The sequence below is a fragment of the Morus notabilis genome, unplaced genomic scaffold (assembly GCF_000414095.1).
Source record: "Morus notabilis unplaced genomic scaffold, ASM41409v2 Scaffold747, whole genome shotgun sequence".
Taxonomy (NCBI): Eukaryota; Viridiplantae; Streptophyta; class Magnoliopsida; order Rosales; family Moraceae; genus Morus; species Morus notabilis.
The window spans coordinates 134917-154708 of NW_010360787.1; the positions used below are offsets into that span (position 1 = coordinate 134917).

General features: G+C 33.0%; 1 protein-coding gene across 1 annotated transcript in view; it reads left to right on the forward strand.

Annotated features, from left to right (window-relative positions):
* LOC21392158 overlaps positions 1 to 14712 on the forward strand; it is a 44849-nt gene extending 30137 nt beyond the window's left edge. Inside the window, exon 2 of the mRNA XM_010097346.2 lies at positions 14510 to 14712. Within this exon, the coding sequence (XP_010095648.2) occupies positions 14510 to 14712 (203 nt within the window). The remainder of the gene's footprint in view (positions 1 to 14509) is intronic.
* The last annotated feature ends 5080 nt before the right edge of the window (positions 14713 to 19792 follow it).

The window sequence follows — 19792 nt, forward strand, 5'->3', positions numbered from 1 at the left end:
TTTTTTTTTTACGCTGCTAACATCATGCTGTGTTTGGAGATTCTTGAAATTAAGATTCTCAAACTATACTTGTACTGAAAATTATTCCGCCTTAAAGTACGGCAAGAATTTATCGATCGAATTTACTTGATCGAAAACATGAACTTAACATGAAATCTGCTACAGAATTTAGGAATACATATATTAATTCCATAAATCCTTCAGTCACGTAATATTTGTCTAAGAAAATCATTGGCTTAAATACATAAATTGTATTATTTAAGGTCTGGGATTTTCTCAGTCATTACATCAGAAAACTTCTATATTGTCCCAGTTAAAAGTATCAACCAATACATCTCCACATTGAGATCTCTTTCTCTTTTTCCTTCTTGGTGATAGTGGTGTTGAAGTTGTTTGTTTGCTAGGACCACCAATACTTGTAGTATCCATTACTCTATAACTTTCAAGAAGATACATATATACCTTGTGGAACTTTCAACCCATTCCTCCTAGATAAAGCATCTCGTAAAACTCTTGAGTCAGCTGCGGTACCTTTCCATCCGGGCAATACATATATAAATTGCATATCTCGAGAGCATACTCACAACATATTGGTAGCAATTTCACCCTTTCTGGAACGGTACCTAGGCGTGTCCGCTGCATATACATTGACCTTGATGTATGTTCCATCAAGTGCTCCCAAACAGTTCTAAAACACAAATAATAATTTTAGCCCACATACCTACCGCATATTAACATACAAATAATAAAGAATTAGAGATATTTAAAATTTTCACCTTAAACCATTTCCATCTTTCATCTGTGGAATTTTCTTGAACTGGCTCTAGCCTTTTTAGCAATACTTCATGGAGATGTAACACCGCTTTTAAGACAATATTAAATTGTCTACTTATTGTTTCACCCGAGCGTGCAAATAGGCGTTTCATAATCCTATTTTTTTTATCATGAACTAATATATGTAGGAATATAGCTACCAATTCTTCAACATCCATATTTTTTGTTCCCCTCAAATTGCCAATGGTTCTAAGGTAGTTACATAGGATAGTAAATGTTCTCCTATTCATACGAGTGCTTTCAAGACATGCTAAATCACTCTCATGTATCAAAAGTCACTCTCATGTATCAATCGATGGCAATTTAATTGGCGTATATGATGTCGGCGATAAGAATTCTCACCGCATCTATTTCTACACAAACGTCTCTTACTAATAATTACAAATATCATAAGAATGAACAAAAATATCATTTCATTTAACATCTCCATATATTTAACCAAAATAGCCACAATTCTTTTTTTTTTTGTTCAAATGGAAGAAGATCCATATATGCTCATTGATGGGAAAAAAAGAAATAAGCATACTGATTATAAAATTTAATTCATCTAAGAAGAAGAGAAACTACTAGATATACAATATATTTCGGAAGTAGAAATAGGCTATTTGAAACTAACAAATTATCATCTAGAAAGAGTAAACGATGTAACGTTTTGCCAATACTCAGATCTCAAACATTTTGCCAAGACTTGACCAATACTCAGTAAACGACATAACGTTTTGCCAAACCACAAACAAATGCATATTACAAGGAAACGACAGGTCACTCCAAGCAACGCACAGAAAAGAAGAAGAAGAAGAAGAATAAGACGAAGAATATAATCCACCAAAGAATATAATAATCCGGCAACGGCGTGGTGGATCGGAAGGCGGTGGCCGCGTCCTCGACGGAAGGGCGGTGTTGGGTTTAGACGAGAAAGATATGGGTGAGATGGGTCTGGTAAGAGATGGGTGAGACAAATGTTAGGACATATGTATAATTTTTTCCCGTAAATATTACTTTTCTGAGAAAGTAAATAACACCCTATTGGATGAGTTTAAAATTATCAAAAAATGTGGTAATGTGAAACCCATGGGTTTTACTTTCTTAGGTTTTAAAGAAATCTAATAATTGTACCAAACATAAGAATCTAAAATATTCGCATTCCCACTCTTGAGATTATCTCATACTAAACGCTCCCATAATACGAACAGAGTTGTCAATTTATGCAAAATCTAATTGAATCACGTTGGAAGTATGTGAAAAGAATATTAAGGTGTCAAGCTATCATGTTGGGGTTTGGGTTGCATTTTAGAAGATTTGAGCATTTGAATCTTGTAGGCTTTTATGACGCTCGTTGGGCAACAAATTCGTAGATAGGAGGTCAACTTCAGAGAATTGTATGTTTTTTTTTTTTGCTCTAATCTTATTTCATGGATTTCAGAGAAGCAGCACTTCATATCCAAATCTTCAATCGAAGTTGAATATTGTTGGGGATCTTCCAAAATGTCCCAGATTGACGTTTGACCAGGATGATGTATTGAGATCGAGATCGAGAGAGATAAATGAGACGTGTCGCAGTGCAAATACACCACGTGTTAAGACACCTGTTTAGTAAACAATGGTAATGCACAAATCCTGGCCAAATCTTCCACGGGCTTTTCTAAAGAATGAATGTACGATGAGGGAAAAAATTAAAAAATTTATCTTTAAAAATATATGAATCTAAATTTTTATTTTTTTATTCATGATAAATATTATTTTTTAATGTAATTATTTAATTAAAAAAATTATGAATTAAAAATAAAGAATAATAATTTTAATTAATATATTTTTAAAAGATATTTATAAGATTATTCATGTACAAGAAATATCCTAAACCTAAGAAAGATGTGATGTGTCACAATCAGTTGAAGTCAATAATATTCATCTGATTGAGATTTTCTCCCTATAAATAGATTATTTACACTTGCTTTGGAGCATCCTATTAGCCTTTAGGATTAGTTTTATAAATACTTTTAAATTATGTATCATATTTTAAAATGTTTTTAATTTTTTAAAATGATTTAAAACACCTCTAATATATAAAAATAAATCAAATTACTCCCTCATTTCAATTTCTCTACAATTTCAACGGAATGCTGACATGACATGCTAATTAAAGTGTAAGAAAAGCATTTTAGAATATAAACCTTAATTATTAATTTAAAAACTTATTAACCTTAATATAAAATCACACAAATCAAATACAATTTAAAGACTAATTAAAAACAAACAAAACAAAAAAAAAAGAGGAAAAAAGTTTTTAAAAAATCCTTACTGTTGCTGCTACTATTTAAGAGGACGTTTATTTTTTGTATTCGTCATGATTCTGTGACGTTTGGTAAGGGGATTTGTACCCTGATTCGAATCATGGTTCATAGTTTGCTATAGTGTTTTCTCTCACAAAAAATACACGTAAAATGAGAATGATTCTAAATCCATAAACCAAACGTCCAGGATCATGAACATAGGATCAAATCTAGAGATCTGATCAAATATAAACCAGATCTATTCTTACTTCTTTCAAGAACTATCTGCAATTGCATCTATTCATGTTCTTCTAAAACAAAGCTCTAAAATCTATTTTTTTGCTGAACAAAATATCTAAATCACATCAACAATCAAGAATCTTAAAAGAGAAACAAAACCAAAACCAAGTCATTTCATTCAAGACGGAATTTCGTCAAAATTAACTATTGGAATCCCAGTAAAAGAGATTGAACATAAACCAATAATTTTGATGGGCGCCGAAGGTGACGTGAAACTGCATTGTTGGTCGCACCAGATCTACAGATCGATGAGGCCGAAGTGCGCCGTTCTGAGGATGCTCAGTACGAGTTAAGATCCAAAAGCCTCGCCGAAGCCAAAGAAGATGCTCGGTACGAGTTAAGATCCAAAAGCCTCATTGAAGCCGAAGAAGACTAGAGATCACGTGGGGGAGCTTCTTCTTCACCAGAAGCGTTGCGATTGGTCCGGTTTTGTGTGATGAGGATGGGGAGAGGGGAAGAAGCGAGCAGGGGGCATGGGAAGGGCCGTCGAGCAAGGGGTGACGGAGGGGAGGGAGATCTGAAGTAAAAAAAATTTTGTTTGGAGGAAAATGTTGAAATTTGGGATTTTTGTGGGTTTTTTATGAGACGTTCTTTATAAGTTCGTCCTTAGTTATGAATCATAGGGCCCGTTTGTTTGCGTTTTCGTTTTCATTTTTCACGGTTTTCAAAGCAAAAAAATGAAAACGGGTGTTAAAAACGTGTTTGGTGCAATTTTTTTTAAAAAACAAAACCAAAAACGTTTTTGTCTTTTTGTGGAAATCAGAAAATGAAAAAAAGGTGTTTTCATTTTCTTGTTTTCGTTTTCTGTTTTCTGAAAAACGGATTTCACTTTTTTTTTTCTTTTTCATTTTCTTCCCTCTTTTCTGAAACCGTTTTTGTATTATATATGTTTATTTAATATATTTATTTAATAATATATTATTTAATATATTTAATAATATTATTTATATAATATATTTAATAATATTATTTATTTAATATATTATTACATGTTTTCAAAAATTAAACCACCAAACGCAGTTTCAGTTTTTTTTAAAACTGAAATCAATCTCTAAATAAAACTACCAAACGCATTTTTAGAAATAATTCAAAAATGAAACTAAAAACGTTTTCATTTTCATTTTCATACAGAAAATAAAAACGTTTTGGAACCAATTCCAAACGCACCCATAGTTCTTGATTTTCTGTTTTTCTCTCGTAAAAATTTTAAATTTTAAAAATTTAAATTATAAATCATAATTTTAAACTTATAAACTAAACGTCTCATTAGATTTCATATCTAACAACTTTTTTAAAAAAAAAATACTATAACAATAAAAGTGGTGACATTTTCTTTGACAATCTTAATACTATTCAATTAACTATTAAGTTTAGTTCTTCACTAATTTTTTGCCCGCGCGTTGCAGTAGGTAATAATCATAGATTATATAAAAAGTTGCTAATTTTTACATTGGTATATAAAATGTTGATAAATTTTACTTTACAGGATTAGTTAGTTATGGATCATATAAAAGTTAATAATTTTTACAGTATATGATTATTTTGTATATAGAAGAGTAAGAAATTAGGCTAAGACTGGTACAACCACAGCCTAGAATTTCAACACACCCAAAACTCATTGTTCAAAAATGGAGGGAATGAAGGGAAAAGGGGAAAGTTGTGTAAAATTGTTTAAGAACAATCTAGTAAGTTAACATGACTGTAAGCATTATTGTCATGCAAAAATGCCAATTAAAACTGGAATGTACTAAGTGACACCAAAAACTCCTTGTTCACTGCAGAGAGAGTAAATGAAGGGAAAAGGGGAAAGCTGTGTAAAATTGTTTAAGAACAATCTAGTAAGTTAACATGACTGTTAAGTATTATTGCCATGCAAAAATACCAACTAAAACTGGAATGTACTAAGTGACACTAAAAACTCCTTGTTCATTGCAGAGAGAAGGAATGAAGGAAAAAGGAGAAAGCTATGTAAAATTGTCTAAGAACAACCTACTAAATTAACATGACTGTAATCGTGATTGCCACACAAAAATGCCAATTAAAACTGAAATTTGCTAAGTGAAGATATATATGTATATATAGCTGCAGGGAAAAAAATAAAGAGGGTGTTCATATATAAAAATTATTTAGTTATAAAACGGAAGATTAAAAAGGTATAGATTACTAATATTTCTTAAGAATAAGAGGAAACTTTTCTTAGCGTTTTACATCAGAAATATGTATCAATAAAATGACGAAGACAAATGCAAATAAACATAGCGAAGCATAGAGAATGGACATGAACATTTCCACAACAAACTCATACATCAAGTACCAATAACACTTATTAAAAACCTGTTGATAAAAACTGTTAAGAATACTTCAAACGCTGCAAGTGCTGCCCCAAATCCCAAACACCGACGAAGCAAATGAGAACAACAATGAAGGATGCAGCAGTAGGAAGTTAAAGTACTAAATGATATAAAATTTGAAACAATATAGATAAATAAGTGAATGAATAGACGAATGAGCAGATGAAAATGACAATGAAAAATAGTAATAAAATATGAATGTGACAATATTTTTATGCAAAAAATATGGCTCGGATATTATACATTCTCAGCATTGCGTGATGAATAAATAAACTTATATATTTATAGTCATTTTGTGGCTGCCTACTAAGGGTAGCTGCACAAAGGCATAAAAATGAATAAGATATTGTATCCATCATACAAAAATAATTTGTATGTGGCAGAGTATGGGCAACCAGAGTAAAATATAAATTTTTTCAGCGACTACCAGTTGAATTAAAAGGGTGAGGGAAAAAAGAGATATCTTATTAGATATACGGAGTAGAGACAAACCAAAAAACAAATGAAAAAAGCAAAGCAGATCAAAACAGCGAGAAAAAGCATCAAGAAATGGAGGAAAAGAGAGATGCTATAACCTCATGTACGTTAAATGACTAAAAGTCTTAGCCTAAAAACAAAGAGAACTAAAAAAACCAAAGGTAAAACCGTAAAAACACAACCTAAACTTCAAGAAGATTAAATATTGCCTACTCATAAATAGAAAAAGCATGCAAAAAAAAAAAAAAAAAAAAAGGAGCAAAGTCATCATTAAAGCGTAATATGTATAGTAAACTAAGTTTGCATGAACAATAGAAATATTTCATTCAATTACTTAAAATAGAGAGATTAAAAAGATAAAACACAAAGGAAAAAGAATATGTTACATAAATAATTGACTGTCAATTGAAGTAGTAAAAGTAAGAATAGTAGGGGTTCAAAATAAGTAGAGGCCATTGGTAAATATCATAAAAAAGTAAAGAAGCAAATGACAAAATAAAAAAAATAAAAAAAAGAATAAAAACGATCAAAAAGTCAAAGAAATCGAGAAAGGAGCATGAGTGAAGGAGGCGGAGAAGACAATGATTAAGAAAGAGATAGGAAGTAGAGCAGCACCTCCATGAAATGACCAAAAAGTCCAACCAGAAACCAAAGAGAGGCATAAGAAACCAAGGGCAAAACAATACAACTACATCCTCAAACACGAAAAGACTATAAAGCCGCTGCCCTCAAACAAAGGAAAAAAAAAAGAGCAAAGTATGAGAATAAGTAAAAAGAACAGGAAAGAAACAACCAAAAGTTCTTAATTAAGAAGGATAGAAAAAACGAAATTCCAAATAAGGATCACATAATTCAAGGCAATCACTGGACAAATCGTATAAAACTCAAGGCGCTAAAATCAATTGTACTCGTCATTGCCATTAAAAAAAAAGACTAAAACTAAAACATATAAATAAAAATAGGTATCTAAATACATTACTAAGAGATAAATAAATAACAATCTAATAACTGAGGACTACTGACAAATGAAGTACACAACAAAAGAAAAAAATTTAAATATATGAGTAATAGTTATTAACAGTAAAAGGAAAGTGAAAGAAAAACGGTAAATATTAATAATGACACAGGAAAATCAGTATGTTCAATATCAGCAAAAAGTATTCAGAATCTATTGGGAGAAACATGTTACTAAAAAACGAATAAAATCCAAGTCAACATGTGTGCACTACTAACTGATGAAACATAGATAAAACAAAAGACACAGAAACATATTACCAATATTTATTGACAATAAAAGCCAATTTAAACAACCAATGTATTCAATATCAGCAAAAGACATTAAAGAGCTATTGGGAGAAGTTATTAATAGTACCTGGAGCGTTGAAAACACTGCCCTAAGCGTGAGATATCAGCTAACAAAGACAAACACAGGTAGTGAAAAATACAGAAATAAAGAATGAGAACATTAAATGATCACATGTGAAAGCAAGAAAGAAAACGTTAAATGCAAGAGAGAGGAACAGAAATACAACATTCATAAATAAGAAATAGAAAAAGCAAAAATGAACAGTAAACAACCTCTAACGATATAACACGTAATAACAGATAATCAATTTACAAAGACTAAAATATCAAAATTTCGTCCTTAGAAGATAAAGACAATAAGGTGTTTACGATAACAAAAAAAGAAGACAAAAAAATAACAGGGCTTCAAAAATAATCACCTGAGAGAAGGGAAAAAAAGGGAAAAAATAAAGAAAAAGTGGAAAGAAAATCTTTTGTTCTAGAATTGCATTTAGTACCTCTATAGAAAAATCGATACAAATCATCAAGCTGGCAAGACAAATCACCACTATACAGGCCCACCTAATCAATACAATAAATGAAACAGAAAAAAATCGAGATTTACCCACACGCGACATGCAATTAGCCGAAGAGAAGGACGAACAATCAATACGCAATCCCTGCACAAAAAAATCCATGAAACCAAAAGATGAAGAATATAGAAAAAATTTTGATAAAACAGTTAGATTTTGATGACTCAGCAGCGACGAAACGAAGCAGTCAAGGAGAAAGAAAAAAGCAACCCAAACAAAAATATTGAGTCAAACCAACAAAGCCAAAATTGCAAATGAAACCAATCGAAAAAATAACAATAAGAACAGATGTCACGGAACATGAAAACCAAACGGAAACGGAACCAATAATCAAAAGACAGTAAAAAATAACATATATATTACAAAGAATTACAAGAGAAGAATAATGTGTGTCCAAAGAAAATGTAAACACGATAGCACAGTAAAAACCACGTCCAAAACAAACCGATGAACATCGTGAACAAATATCGGAATAGAAAAAAAATAATTCAATGTTTACCTCAACAAAAAGGAGTCTAAAACATTAGACCATCAAAGAAAAGAATTAAAATACAGACATTTAATTTTTTCATACCTCGTCATCATACAAACCTGCAAGGCAAAAACAAAATAAATAACAGAGAGACGTGCAATACTAAAACTGCAATTATACCAAAATACGGGAATTTTTTTACCAAAACAAAGCATGAAAATGAAATAATCAGAAAACAAAAAATGTCTTAGATTAAGGCAGATCTTCTGCAAAGCACAACAGAAAACGAGAAGGGCAAAAAAATTTCAAAAATAGAGATAAACAGAACATGAGATCCAAAGAAAAACTAAAAACCACAAATGCAAACATAAGTACAGGAAGTATAGAAACGAAAAAAAAACATCCAGAACACCAATCCAGAAATATAGGAGGTCTACAAACGAAAAAAGAAACAAAGAGAAAATCAACCTAGAAGGCAAAAAATTGCAGAAGAACAACATTATAGAAGACCAAAAGATGAAAACCTCAAAAAAAAAAGAATTAAGATAGATGTGGTCTAAAACGCATCAAAAAAAAAATCGCGGGTTTGAAGAAGAAAGCAAGAGAAAAAACCCAGAAGAAAAACATAAGATCCGTTCCAAAACACAGTAGAAGAAGAAAAATGAGGAAAAGAATTTCAAAAAATGAAGAGAAACAAAACCGAAGAAAAGTTGAAAGCCCCAAATAAAAGTGAAAAACCAGAAACTAACAGTAAATAAAGTAGAAGAACAACGCAACACACCGGGAAAAAGGAAACAAATAGTTTCCAGAAAGCAGTAAGAGAAGAAAAACGAAGGAAAGAAACAGAAAACCGAAAACAGAAGATAAAATACCAGAAGATCGAAGAAGAGATCAGAAGAATAAAAATGAAGAAAAAAAGTTTGAAAAATGAAGAGGAACAAAACGCGGGAAAAGTAGAAAGCTGAGAAACATATTTTGCATAGGAGAAAACGGAAAGGCGGACACGAGTCCGAAGAAGCGTTTAGAAGAAGAGAAGAAAACCAGTTAGAGTCCACGAAAAGGCGCAAAAAATGAAGGGCAAAAATGGAAATAACAACATGACACAATGGGCATTAAAAATTTAGGCCTTGTTCACTTCGTTGATTCGAGTTTAGAATTTGAGTTGAGATGTGATTTTATGTGAGAGCTTTTTACTGTAGCAAAAAAATTAAATGTGATTATTTATGAGAGTTTTTTACTGTAGAAAAACTCGAATTCTAAACTCTAGCCATCAGCAAGAAAGGACAAATTCAGGAATTCACTGTTCATTTATTGTATAGGGAACAGTGAATTCCCGTCTCCTTTAGTATATATAATAATGTCATAGCTAAATATGTAGAGATGGATATATATTTACAGCTAAATATGTAGAGATGGATATATATTTTAGGAAAAAAGAGAGAAATAAGTTAAGATTTGAGCTGAATTAAAATTAATATGTTAATAGTTTATATAAGTTAATAAATATGTTAAATTATTGTTTTTGTCAATAACTTTTTTAGCTATGAACCATAACTTGACAAGTTATTGTCTATAATTCACGATTTTTGTCCATAACTTGTTTGGTTATAAACTATAACTTGATAAGTTTATCCATAACTTATCTGGTTATGAATCATAACTTAACAAGTTATGACCTATTAATTTTTATAATTAAAAGTTGACCTATATACTTTTTTAAACTTTTCATATTAGCCTATTTTTTACTATTTTTGTATATTTTATTAGAGAAAAGGTTCTTCCAAAGAAAGTTTTTGGTGCAACATGATTTATCTATTGGATTAGACAACAATGTACTTTTTTGGTGGAGAAGACAATAGTGTACTTACCAAAGCAACATAAAGCTCAAAGTTGCCTTTGCTCGTAAACAAACTCGGAGTCTACGTTAGTTCTTTCTTCTTCATCTTGTTCTTTAATATAGATAGATTAGAGGGTTTTATGGTTGTACAGTGTAAACTTGATTCTAAGATTATGGTGAGAGCTAACTGTAATTAGTTACACCATCTAATTACTCTCTCTTTCTTCCTCTTAAGAGTGTTTATCGAATACCCCAATCCGTTCAATCTGCATAATCCAATCTAATTTGGCAGATTAGATTAGATTGAGAGAATTTTAAATTAGTAACGGATTGAAATTTTTCCATTTCGAAGTTATAAATTGAATTATTGATTGAGTATTTTTCAATCCACTAAATCTGGCAATCCAAACTATATCCATTATATATACTTTTCTATGATGAATTTGAGTTTTACATTTTAAATTGTTGTCACAGATTTGAATTTTATTTTAGATTTTGTGTTGTAATGTTTTAGGTTTTGTAGAACTATTTGAATTTTATGTTGTGTTATATTTGTGTTTAATTTTGTTAGTAATTTTATAAGAATATTGAAAATGGATAGTGTACAAGAGTCGAGGTCCAAAACATAAGTCCATCGGTGAATCCGCAGAATCTGTTTTGTACTAAATTGAATTGAATTGAATTGAATTAGGAGTTTCATGAATTGAAGATGAATTGAGTTTTTCCATTGCACAGTAAAAGATTAGATTGCAGATTGATCTTTAATCCGCATAATCCAATCCGCGAACACCTCTAGTTCCTCCTCTCCCTTGGTTTTATTCACTTCTTTGCAAACGCCATTGCCACTATTGGCTTAAAAAAAGAGAGATTTTTTATTTAATAATTTTAAAAAAAAGGAATGAGATGTTATAATAGTTTTCCTAATGAATGTGGCAAAAACAATTTTAGTTTTTCTAGAATATGAACTTTAAAAATGGATTTTTATTCTATTAAGTTTAGTTTGTTAAGAAATGGTCGTGTTTTTTTTTTTTTTTGGCGATCGATCATGGACGACGAGAGATCCGGGCAATTCCCCCAGTGCCACTGGTGAACCAATCCTTAGGGCGGCCATGGATAGTCTCCTCGTCCTCGAAATATCCTGCCACGGGAAGGACGTTCCTGGCAAAGAATTGCTCTGCCACTTTGTTTCAATGCCATAAGAGACTTTTGGCACGCTGAAAGAGTAAAGGTCTTCTGCCGCGCTGGTCACCGTCTTTGAGGAGTAGAAGATGACGTTGATTGTTTCCGCCAGTCTAGATTAGGAATTCCTCTACCAGTTTACGATCGTTAGCGACTGTGATTTTGAATGAGGATCTTATCACCGTCCGAATACGCACCACAAACTTGTACAGATATGGCACAGATACGCTCCACATTTGGGATTCAAAGCTAGATCTGCGTTTGCCTAGATCAGTCGAACTCAGAGACCGAGAAGAAAATCCAAAATCCAATGAGAAAAATCTGAATAAACAAAATAAATTAACTTACAAACACTGATTGTGGGGACCCTTTGGAGTGTTGGATCCAAAACCCCATTAACAAAGAATTCCGAATTCTTTTTCCTTTCCATATTTTGTATCCCAACTTCTGTTATTTTGCGGTTATAGAGAAACCCAAAAAAAGAAAAACCCTATTTTTTTTTTCTTCTTGTTTGCTCTTCATATTTGAGCTTTGATTCTTTTGTTGTAGAAGATTTGTGTTTATTGTTATTGGTATTGGTTTACTACGCCTGAACTGGCTGCACAGATAAAGCAAACTTCAAAGCATAACTCAGAGGTAAGAGAAAGAAAGCTCTTTTTTTCATTATTTTAATAAATCCACCTTCAATGTGAGAAATTACACATAAGGATTGTACAGAAAGAAACAAAGGGGTTGTTCTTTTAGAGTATAATTTGAGTGTAGTTTTTGAGTTGAATTTGAGTTATAACTTGAGTTGAAGTTAGAACTTGAATAAAGTTGAGTAAAATTGAATAAAGTTGAAACTTAAAAGAACGTGAACTTAAATAAAGTTGAACCTTGAGTTGTCTTTTTTTGAGTTTTTTGGACAAAAGAACATGCCCAAAATCTCTCAGAAACAGGGATTGTACAGAAATTGATATAAAACAAAATCTAAACGGGATTGTACAGAAACAAAATCTCTCAAAGAATTATTTAAAACAAAATCTAACATAACATCTAAAAGGGATTGTACAGAAATTGATATAGGTCCCGTTTATTTCACCGATTCGAGTTTTATTACAGTAAAAAGTTCTCAGAAACAGTCACATTTAACTTTTTTGATACAGTAAAAAGTTCTCACATAAATTCACATCTCAACTCAAATTAAAAACTCGAATCAGCGAACTAAACGGGCCCATAGCCTTTCACCGCATGAAAATAATCAAACACGAGATCTAATGTGAGCCTGCCAATAGTTCAAAAAAGAGGATCGTGCTAGAGAAATTTCTTTCTTTCAAAGTTAATAGTGTTGATTTTAGAAACGATTTTAAATGCGGAAGTGTGTATCTAGCTGATCGTATATAATAAAAATTTCATAAAATTCTTGAGATACTCCATAGAATACATTAATTTATACACAAATTAATTAATTTATGAATAAATTTACTTAGCAAACGATTAGGACGATAACTTGAGTTCTTTGATCACGAACAATCCTCGCTCTAAGCTTATTTGGAATATCTGAATCTTTCTCATCAATTCTTTGAATTTACGAAGACGTGTGTGGGCACACTTGAAACAAAATATGATTATCACTCAAAACACCCAAGTCTTCCCCGAACACCAATACATGCACGACGTGGAACTAGGATGAAGAACTTTTCTTTTCTTTTCTCACTCTATAAAACCGGCCACTAGGGCTAAGGGAGAGCAAAAAATTGTACTCTCTAATTTTTTACAATCTCTTATTTATAGAGTAGCTATTAGACTCCCAGAGAAAATATAATTTTTTTTCTCTAAGATAAAGTTTGATAATGATCTCTCACTTCTAATTTATTTTTGAAACAAAATCATCTCTCTCTTATCCTAACATGGCCGGCCACCATAGGGCTATTATCCCCTGTGATTAGCGTCTCCTACAGATAGGGGAAGGAGAAAACTTTTTCTCATTTATCTTACAGTCTAATTTTGACAAAAATTTAATTTCTAATTAAAGTCAAACCTTAATTAATTCGAATCCTACTTGGATAACTTATCAAATAAGTCAATCGGATAACTTATCAAATAAGTCAATTGGATAACTTAGAGAGCATATAATTAATTGTCAGAGGGATTCCTATAGTGCTGGACGTGTACACCATGTGGACCCCTCTACATGTGTGTTCTAAAATTCAAATTAAATAATCACATTATTTAATATCTAATTAACTCTCAATTAATTAATTTTGAGTGTTTTATTTAGAATTCCATAATTATAAAATTTTCCTTTTGTCTTTAGTGTCTTGTAGAATTGCAAGGACGACGCGGGGGCTCATGGACCTATAATTCTAAGCTCTAATATAATTAATAATTAATTAATTAATTAATTCTATTATTTCTAAAATTACTCAACTATAACTTAATTGCACTCTCGTAATTATAGATATAATTTACTTATAAAACTATGAAGTGTCCATTTGATATAATCATTACATATAGATCAATCCTTCATAAATAATTCATAATTAAAGTTAAGTAAAATATGTTAACCTCTCTAATCACATATTTATTCTTGAGTACTATTAATTCTCTAATGGATAGCGATTCGTAAAATAAATTCATGAATAAGAACTTTTACTTATTCAAATACTGAATCAACCGAGAATTATTTCATTGGACGCTTTCAAGTTTTGGTTTCTCGGGAAATTGATGACAGAATTAATGATCGATTGTCATCTATGCCACACAGTTTACATCAACCACACTGTTTCATGTTGGGATTGTTTAAATATAATATATAAGAATTTGTTAAGTTTTATCACATCTAAAACCAGACATAATTTCTAGCAAGCATGGCGTTTTGGCCTGAGTTTGGGAGTTGCGGCGCTAGAATGGACATAATTTCCAACAAGCAGAGCGCTTTGGTGCTGACTTTGGGCGTCGCGGTGCTGGACTGGACAGAAAGCAGAGCGTTGCGGTGCTGAGTTTGGGCGCCGCGGCGCTGAGTTTAGGCGCCGCGGCGCTGAGTTTGGGCACTGCGGCGCTCGGGCTTGCGTGGACAGTTTCTGGTTTTCCAGAAACTGGCGCTGCAGCACCCGAAACTGGCACATCGTCGTAATGATCAGACACGATTTTGAAACTTGAATTGACACCAATTCAAATGAAAAAGGTGTCTCTTCAAGTTTGGTTGTGTCTGTACGTATTGGTGTGATAAAAAACTACAAAAAGAACAAGAATTGCTGATAAATCTATGAGATATAATTCTCTACAATTCTTCTCTCTTCTTGTTCAAAATTTCCAGAAATTCTAAGAGTTCTTATGTTCTTAGTGTTGTTGTCATTTTGCTTGTGATTAATAACTTGAAGGCTTGTCATATCCTACAAGCGATTTGCCGAGAACCCGAAGCAATCTCTAATGAGAGGGGGCAAATTACGCTTTAAGGAAAGCGTACTTTCTACATGTTTCAAGTCTCTTTTTCTCAAGATTTCCAACAATCTTAAAGCGTAACTTGCTGCAATGGAGACCGAAACTACCGTTGCCACTATGAAATTGATAAACCAAGACTTGGTTAAATTGGATCACTTTGATGGGACTAACTTTACAAGGTGACAGGACAAATTGAGTTTCTCTTGACTGCATTGAAGATCTTCTATGTTTTGAGTCCATATTTGGAGCCTATTCCCAAACCAACCGATGATGACACTGAAACATTGAAGGCGGAACAAAATAAATGAGAGGAGGATGAGTTGATATGCCGTGCCCACATTCTCAATGCTATCTCCGATCGTCTCTATGATCTTTACACTAATACATCTTTTGCAAAAGAGATATGGAATGCACTGGAGTTCAAATATAAAGCCGAAGTGTGATTAAATTAACACTAGCAAGTGTATCAATCGTTCAAGTAATAAAATGATGAGTAAGATATCGTTTCCCAACGAGGATTGGTAAAATTCACAAGTAAAGCAATTAAACCGACTATGTTATTCGAGATTGCGAAATTGAGAGTAATGTGAATTAAAACTAAATAAAGATTAAAAATAAGACAAATATAAAGATGTAAGATTTAAGAAAGAATTCAATGAGAGAAACGTTAGAGAGTTGATTTCACCTACACCAATTCATCCATAAGTTCAAAAGAATGAATTTCAATTATTATTAACCATGAGATGGCAGAATTCCCTAATGTTTAATTATCCATATTTCGGGTCTAATCAACTATCACATATATCCTTAACTTCAAATATCCCTATTTCAGGTCTATTCTAGATTAATTCAATATGAGATGCCTTAGAATTTGTGGAATTCTTTTTAAGTTAAATTTCCCTCTCGGTTTCAACTTAAACTGACCACATGAATTTCCTTGAATCCCTAATCGGTTACTCCTCGTCCACTGATGGCATGTTCTATATTTTGCTTGAATATTATTCATATATAAGATTCAATTCACAATTTAATGTTTCCTATCACAAAGCTTTTCTATCCAAAACATCACTAGGATCAATTCTCAAATTAAATCAATGAAAAGCCCTAAGAACAATAGAACACACTCTTCACGGAAAAATAATAAATTTCAACTCCTTCAAATTGAAACTCAGAAATCCTAGGTTAGGATCCATCAATCTCTAACTAAAAGTATTAAACCATAATGAAATTAAATAAAACAAAGAGAGTTCTGGAAGACATCACCATATAAAATCCGAAAGAAGAAAAGAAGAACAAAGGGTAAATCCCTAATGGCTGAATGTTTCTCCACCAAGAATTAGCCATTCCTGGCAATAATCCCTCTGGGTCAACTCCAAAACTCTGGCCGAATCCTCTTCCACGAGCCCTGGGCAAATCCCTTTTCTCCCCTTTCTCTATCTGAAATATCCCAGCAAAAACAACTATTTGTTTCCCTCTGGAATTCCAGCCAAAACTCTATGTCTCCCTATGGAATTCCAGCCAAAACTCTCTGGAATATCCAGCCAAAAAGCCCCTGGAATATCCCAGAAAACCGCCTGGAATATCCCAGAAAACCCCCCTGGAATATCCCAGTAAAACCAACTCTGCTTTCCGTTCCTGTTTTTCTCCTTTTAAAACTGATTCTCTCTGCCCTAAATCTCTCTCTCTCAGCCACTCTCTCTCTCTGCCCGGGTCTTCCACTGGTTTCCATCTTCAAACTCTTGGTTAGAAAGATTTTTTTCCTTTCCACAGACCGTAACCCCTTATCTTCTCCAAGGCAACCCCAAATCCCGTGTATAATCTGAGGAAGTAGTCTCGTGGAGGCTGAGTAATGAAACACAATGTCGTATGGCTGGGATTAATCTCCTCCGTGTGTGGGCTTTATTGGGCTGAGATTGGGCCTTTTAATTGTGGCTTCTCAATAGCGTGGGCTGAGACTTTGGCTTTTAATTGTCGGCTTATCTGGACCTAAGCTGGCAGATTACTTAACTCATACACATCCGTAGTAGCTGGGAGTAATGTTCTATGTGTGTGGGCTTCTATGGCAAATTACTTAATCTTTTACCCATCCTGCAAAATTATATTAAGAAGTCATCAATTTGTCAATAAAATACCTTAAAACTTGCTAATATTAAACTGGCAAAAGCTTAATAAATCGGTATAAACCCATCTCGTCAAACTCCCCTAAACTTAACATTTTGGTAGTCCTTGAGCAAAAAGATGAAACAAAATAAAACAAAATCTAAAACTTGTGTCAAAATAACTACCCAATAATCGATTCAATTTGATGTACCAAGCAAGCCTCAAAGATTGCATAATTCTCATAATTCTAGAAAATCTCAAACGATGCAAAGTCTGGAATTTCAAACCTAGTGCAAGCCTCACCCTACCTGTGATACCTTTAAGTATTCAAACAAATAACCTTTCACACTTAAACCGTTGCAATCCTAATCAACTCATTCAAACCAGAATCCCTATTTGATCTCTTATGAGTAATTTCCTGAATTCCATAAGCTTGCTTTTCTTACCCCTCTCCACTAATGTCAACAACCATATGAAACTCAGATCAAAAGGTCTTTATTAAGCTTGTAGCGTAAGGATCAGGTGATGGCTCAAGAAAAGGATAAAGATTAAGCAAAGTCAAGAGAATCATTAAGGTAATGCACTAAGGGTCTATTTCTCTTTATTTTCTTGATGAAGAACGAAATCCTTTCTCACTTCCTAACTCCCCCAAACTTAATGATTTACATTATCCTTGCCTCTTGTAAGGCTAGGGTGTATTGGTCACATCTTGTTTTTTTTTTATCCTTCACATTGACAGTAGCCTCACAAAAATTTTATTTCTTCTTTTTCAGATTTCCCCTTCTCTATGCTATTGTTATTTTCATGAATCTCTTGAAAGGATATTCATTAGTTTTTCGGGATATAGGGGTAATGTTAGAGTGGCTAGAAATAACTCTATATTTGGCTCATGATGTAATTCCTACTATTGTAATGGCTCAATAGTGTGACTAGTGGTAAACTGCATCGTGGTAGGCTTAAACTGCTCAAACGGTTCAAAAATGGCCTAAATCATCTCTAAATTCAATGTGTTGTCTGGGATTTCACCTCAAGGGGTAATCAAACAAGTTCTAGAATTCACTGAGATCAGAAAAGTTTCTAAATCTGCATAAGGTTCTCAAAAAATGCACACAGTTAAATGATCCTGACTATTCATTCACCTACCCTAGGCAACTCACAGGCACAACAAAACAAACACTAGATTCAAGCACACAGATTCAGAGCATGATTTTCCAATTTCCAAGAACTACAAATCATTGCAATCAAAATCTTCTCAGTAGTTTTAGTTCACAAACTGAATCAAAAATCAAAAGACCTAAAAGACCTCCCCCACACTTATGATTGACATTGTCCCCAATGTAACAAATGAAAACTAAGGAAGGAAGAGAAGATATTGCCCTGATTTTTTTTCCTGAGATATTGTTGACATGCTAAAGCATCAACCTCTCCGCAAGTTCCACTTTTAACGCCCTGCGAATTCTCCAGTTATCTTGTGTGATGTAGTGCCCTAGAATCCATTTGCCTACAAGATAATTAGCAAATTCTGTAAACCATGGAATTTCAATAACATATGAATTAGGAGAACCGATAGAGATAGAAAAAATTTGTTCATCAGGAAACTCCTCATTTATGTCTTTCTCATCCTCAATTGTATTTTGTAGCCTTGAAAGGTGGTTAGCCACTAGATTATTTGTCCCCTTCTTGTCCTTGATCTCCAAGTCAAATTCTTGAAGAAGAAGAATCCATCTTAGTAGTCTTGGCTTAGCGTCCTTCTTCGCTAAAAGAAACTTCAAAGCTTCATGGTCAGTGTAAATAGTGACTCTTGACCCCATTAGATATGATCTAAATTTATCAAATGCAAATACTAGAGCCAAAAGTTCTTTTTTAATTGTAGCATAATTCAATTGAGGACCGGTGAGAGTGTGACTTGCATAATAGATAGCCCAAAAAATCTTGTCCTTTCTTTGACCAAGCACGACCCCTACTGCAGTATCACTTGCATCGCACATCATTTCAAATGGAAGGCTCTAATCTGGTGGTACTACAATAGGGGCGGTCACAACCTTCTCTTTCAACACCTGAAATGCCTGCAAGCACACATCAGAAAACTTAAATTTATGTTCTTTTATGAGGAGATTAGAAAGAGGTTTTGAGATTTTTGAGAAATCTTTGATAAATCTCCTATAGAATACTGCATGCCCGAGGAAGCTTTTAACAGCTTTAACTGTGGTAGGTGGAGGTAGATTCTCGATCACCTCCACCTTTGCCCTATCAATTTCAATCCCCTTGTTGGAGATCTTATGCCCTAGAATGATCCCTTCTTGAACCATAAAATGACATTTTTCCCAATTAAGTACAAGGTTCGTTTCTTCACACCGCTGCAAAACCAAAGATAAATTATGGAGACAATCTTCAAATGTTAGACCAAACAATGTAAAGTCATCCATAAAAATTTCCAAAAATTTTTCATTCATGTCCGAGAAGATTGCCATCATGCAACGTTGGAATGTCGCTGGAGCATTATTCTTCTGTAAGCAAATGTGCCATGATGGCATGTGAAGGTTGTTTTCTCTTGGTCCTCGGAGGCAATAGGGATTTGATTGTATCCGGAATAGCCATCCAGAAAACAATAATAACTGTAACCTGCCAATCTCTCCAACATTTGATCAATGAATGGTAAGGGAAAGTGATCT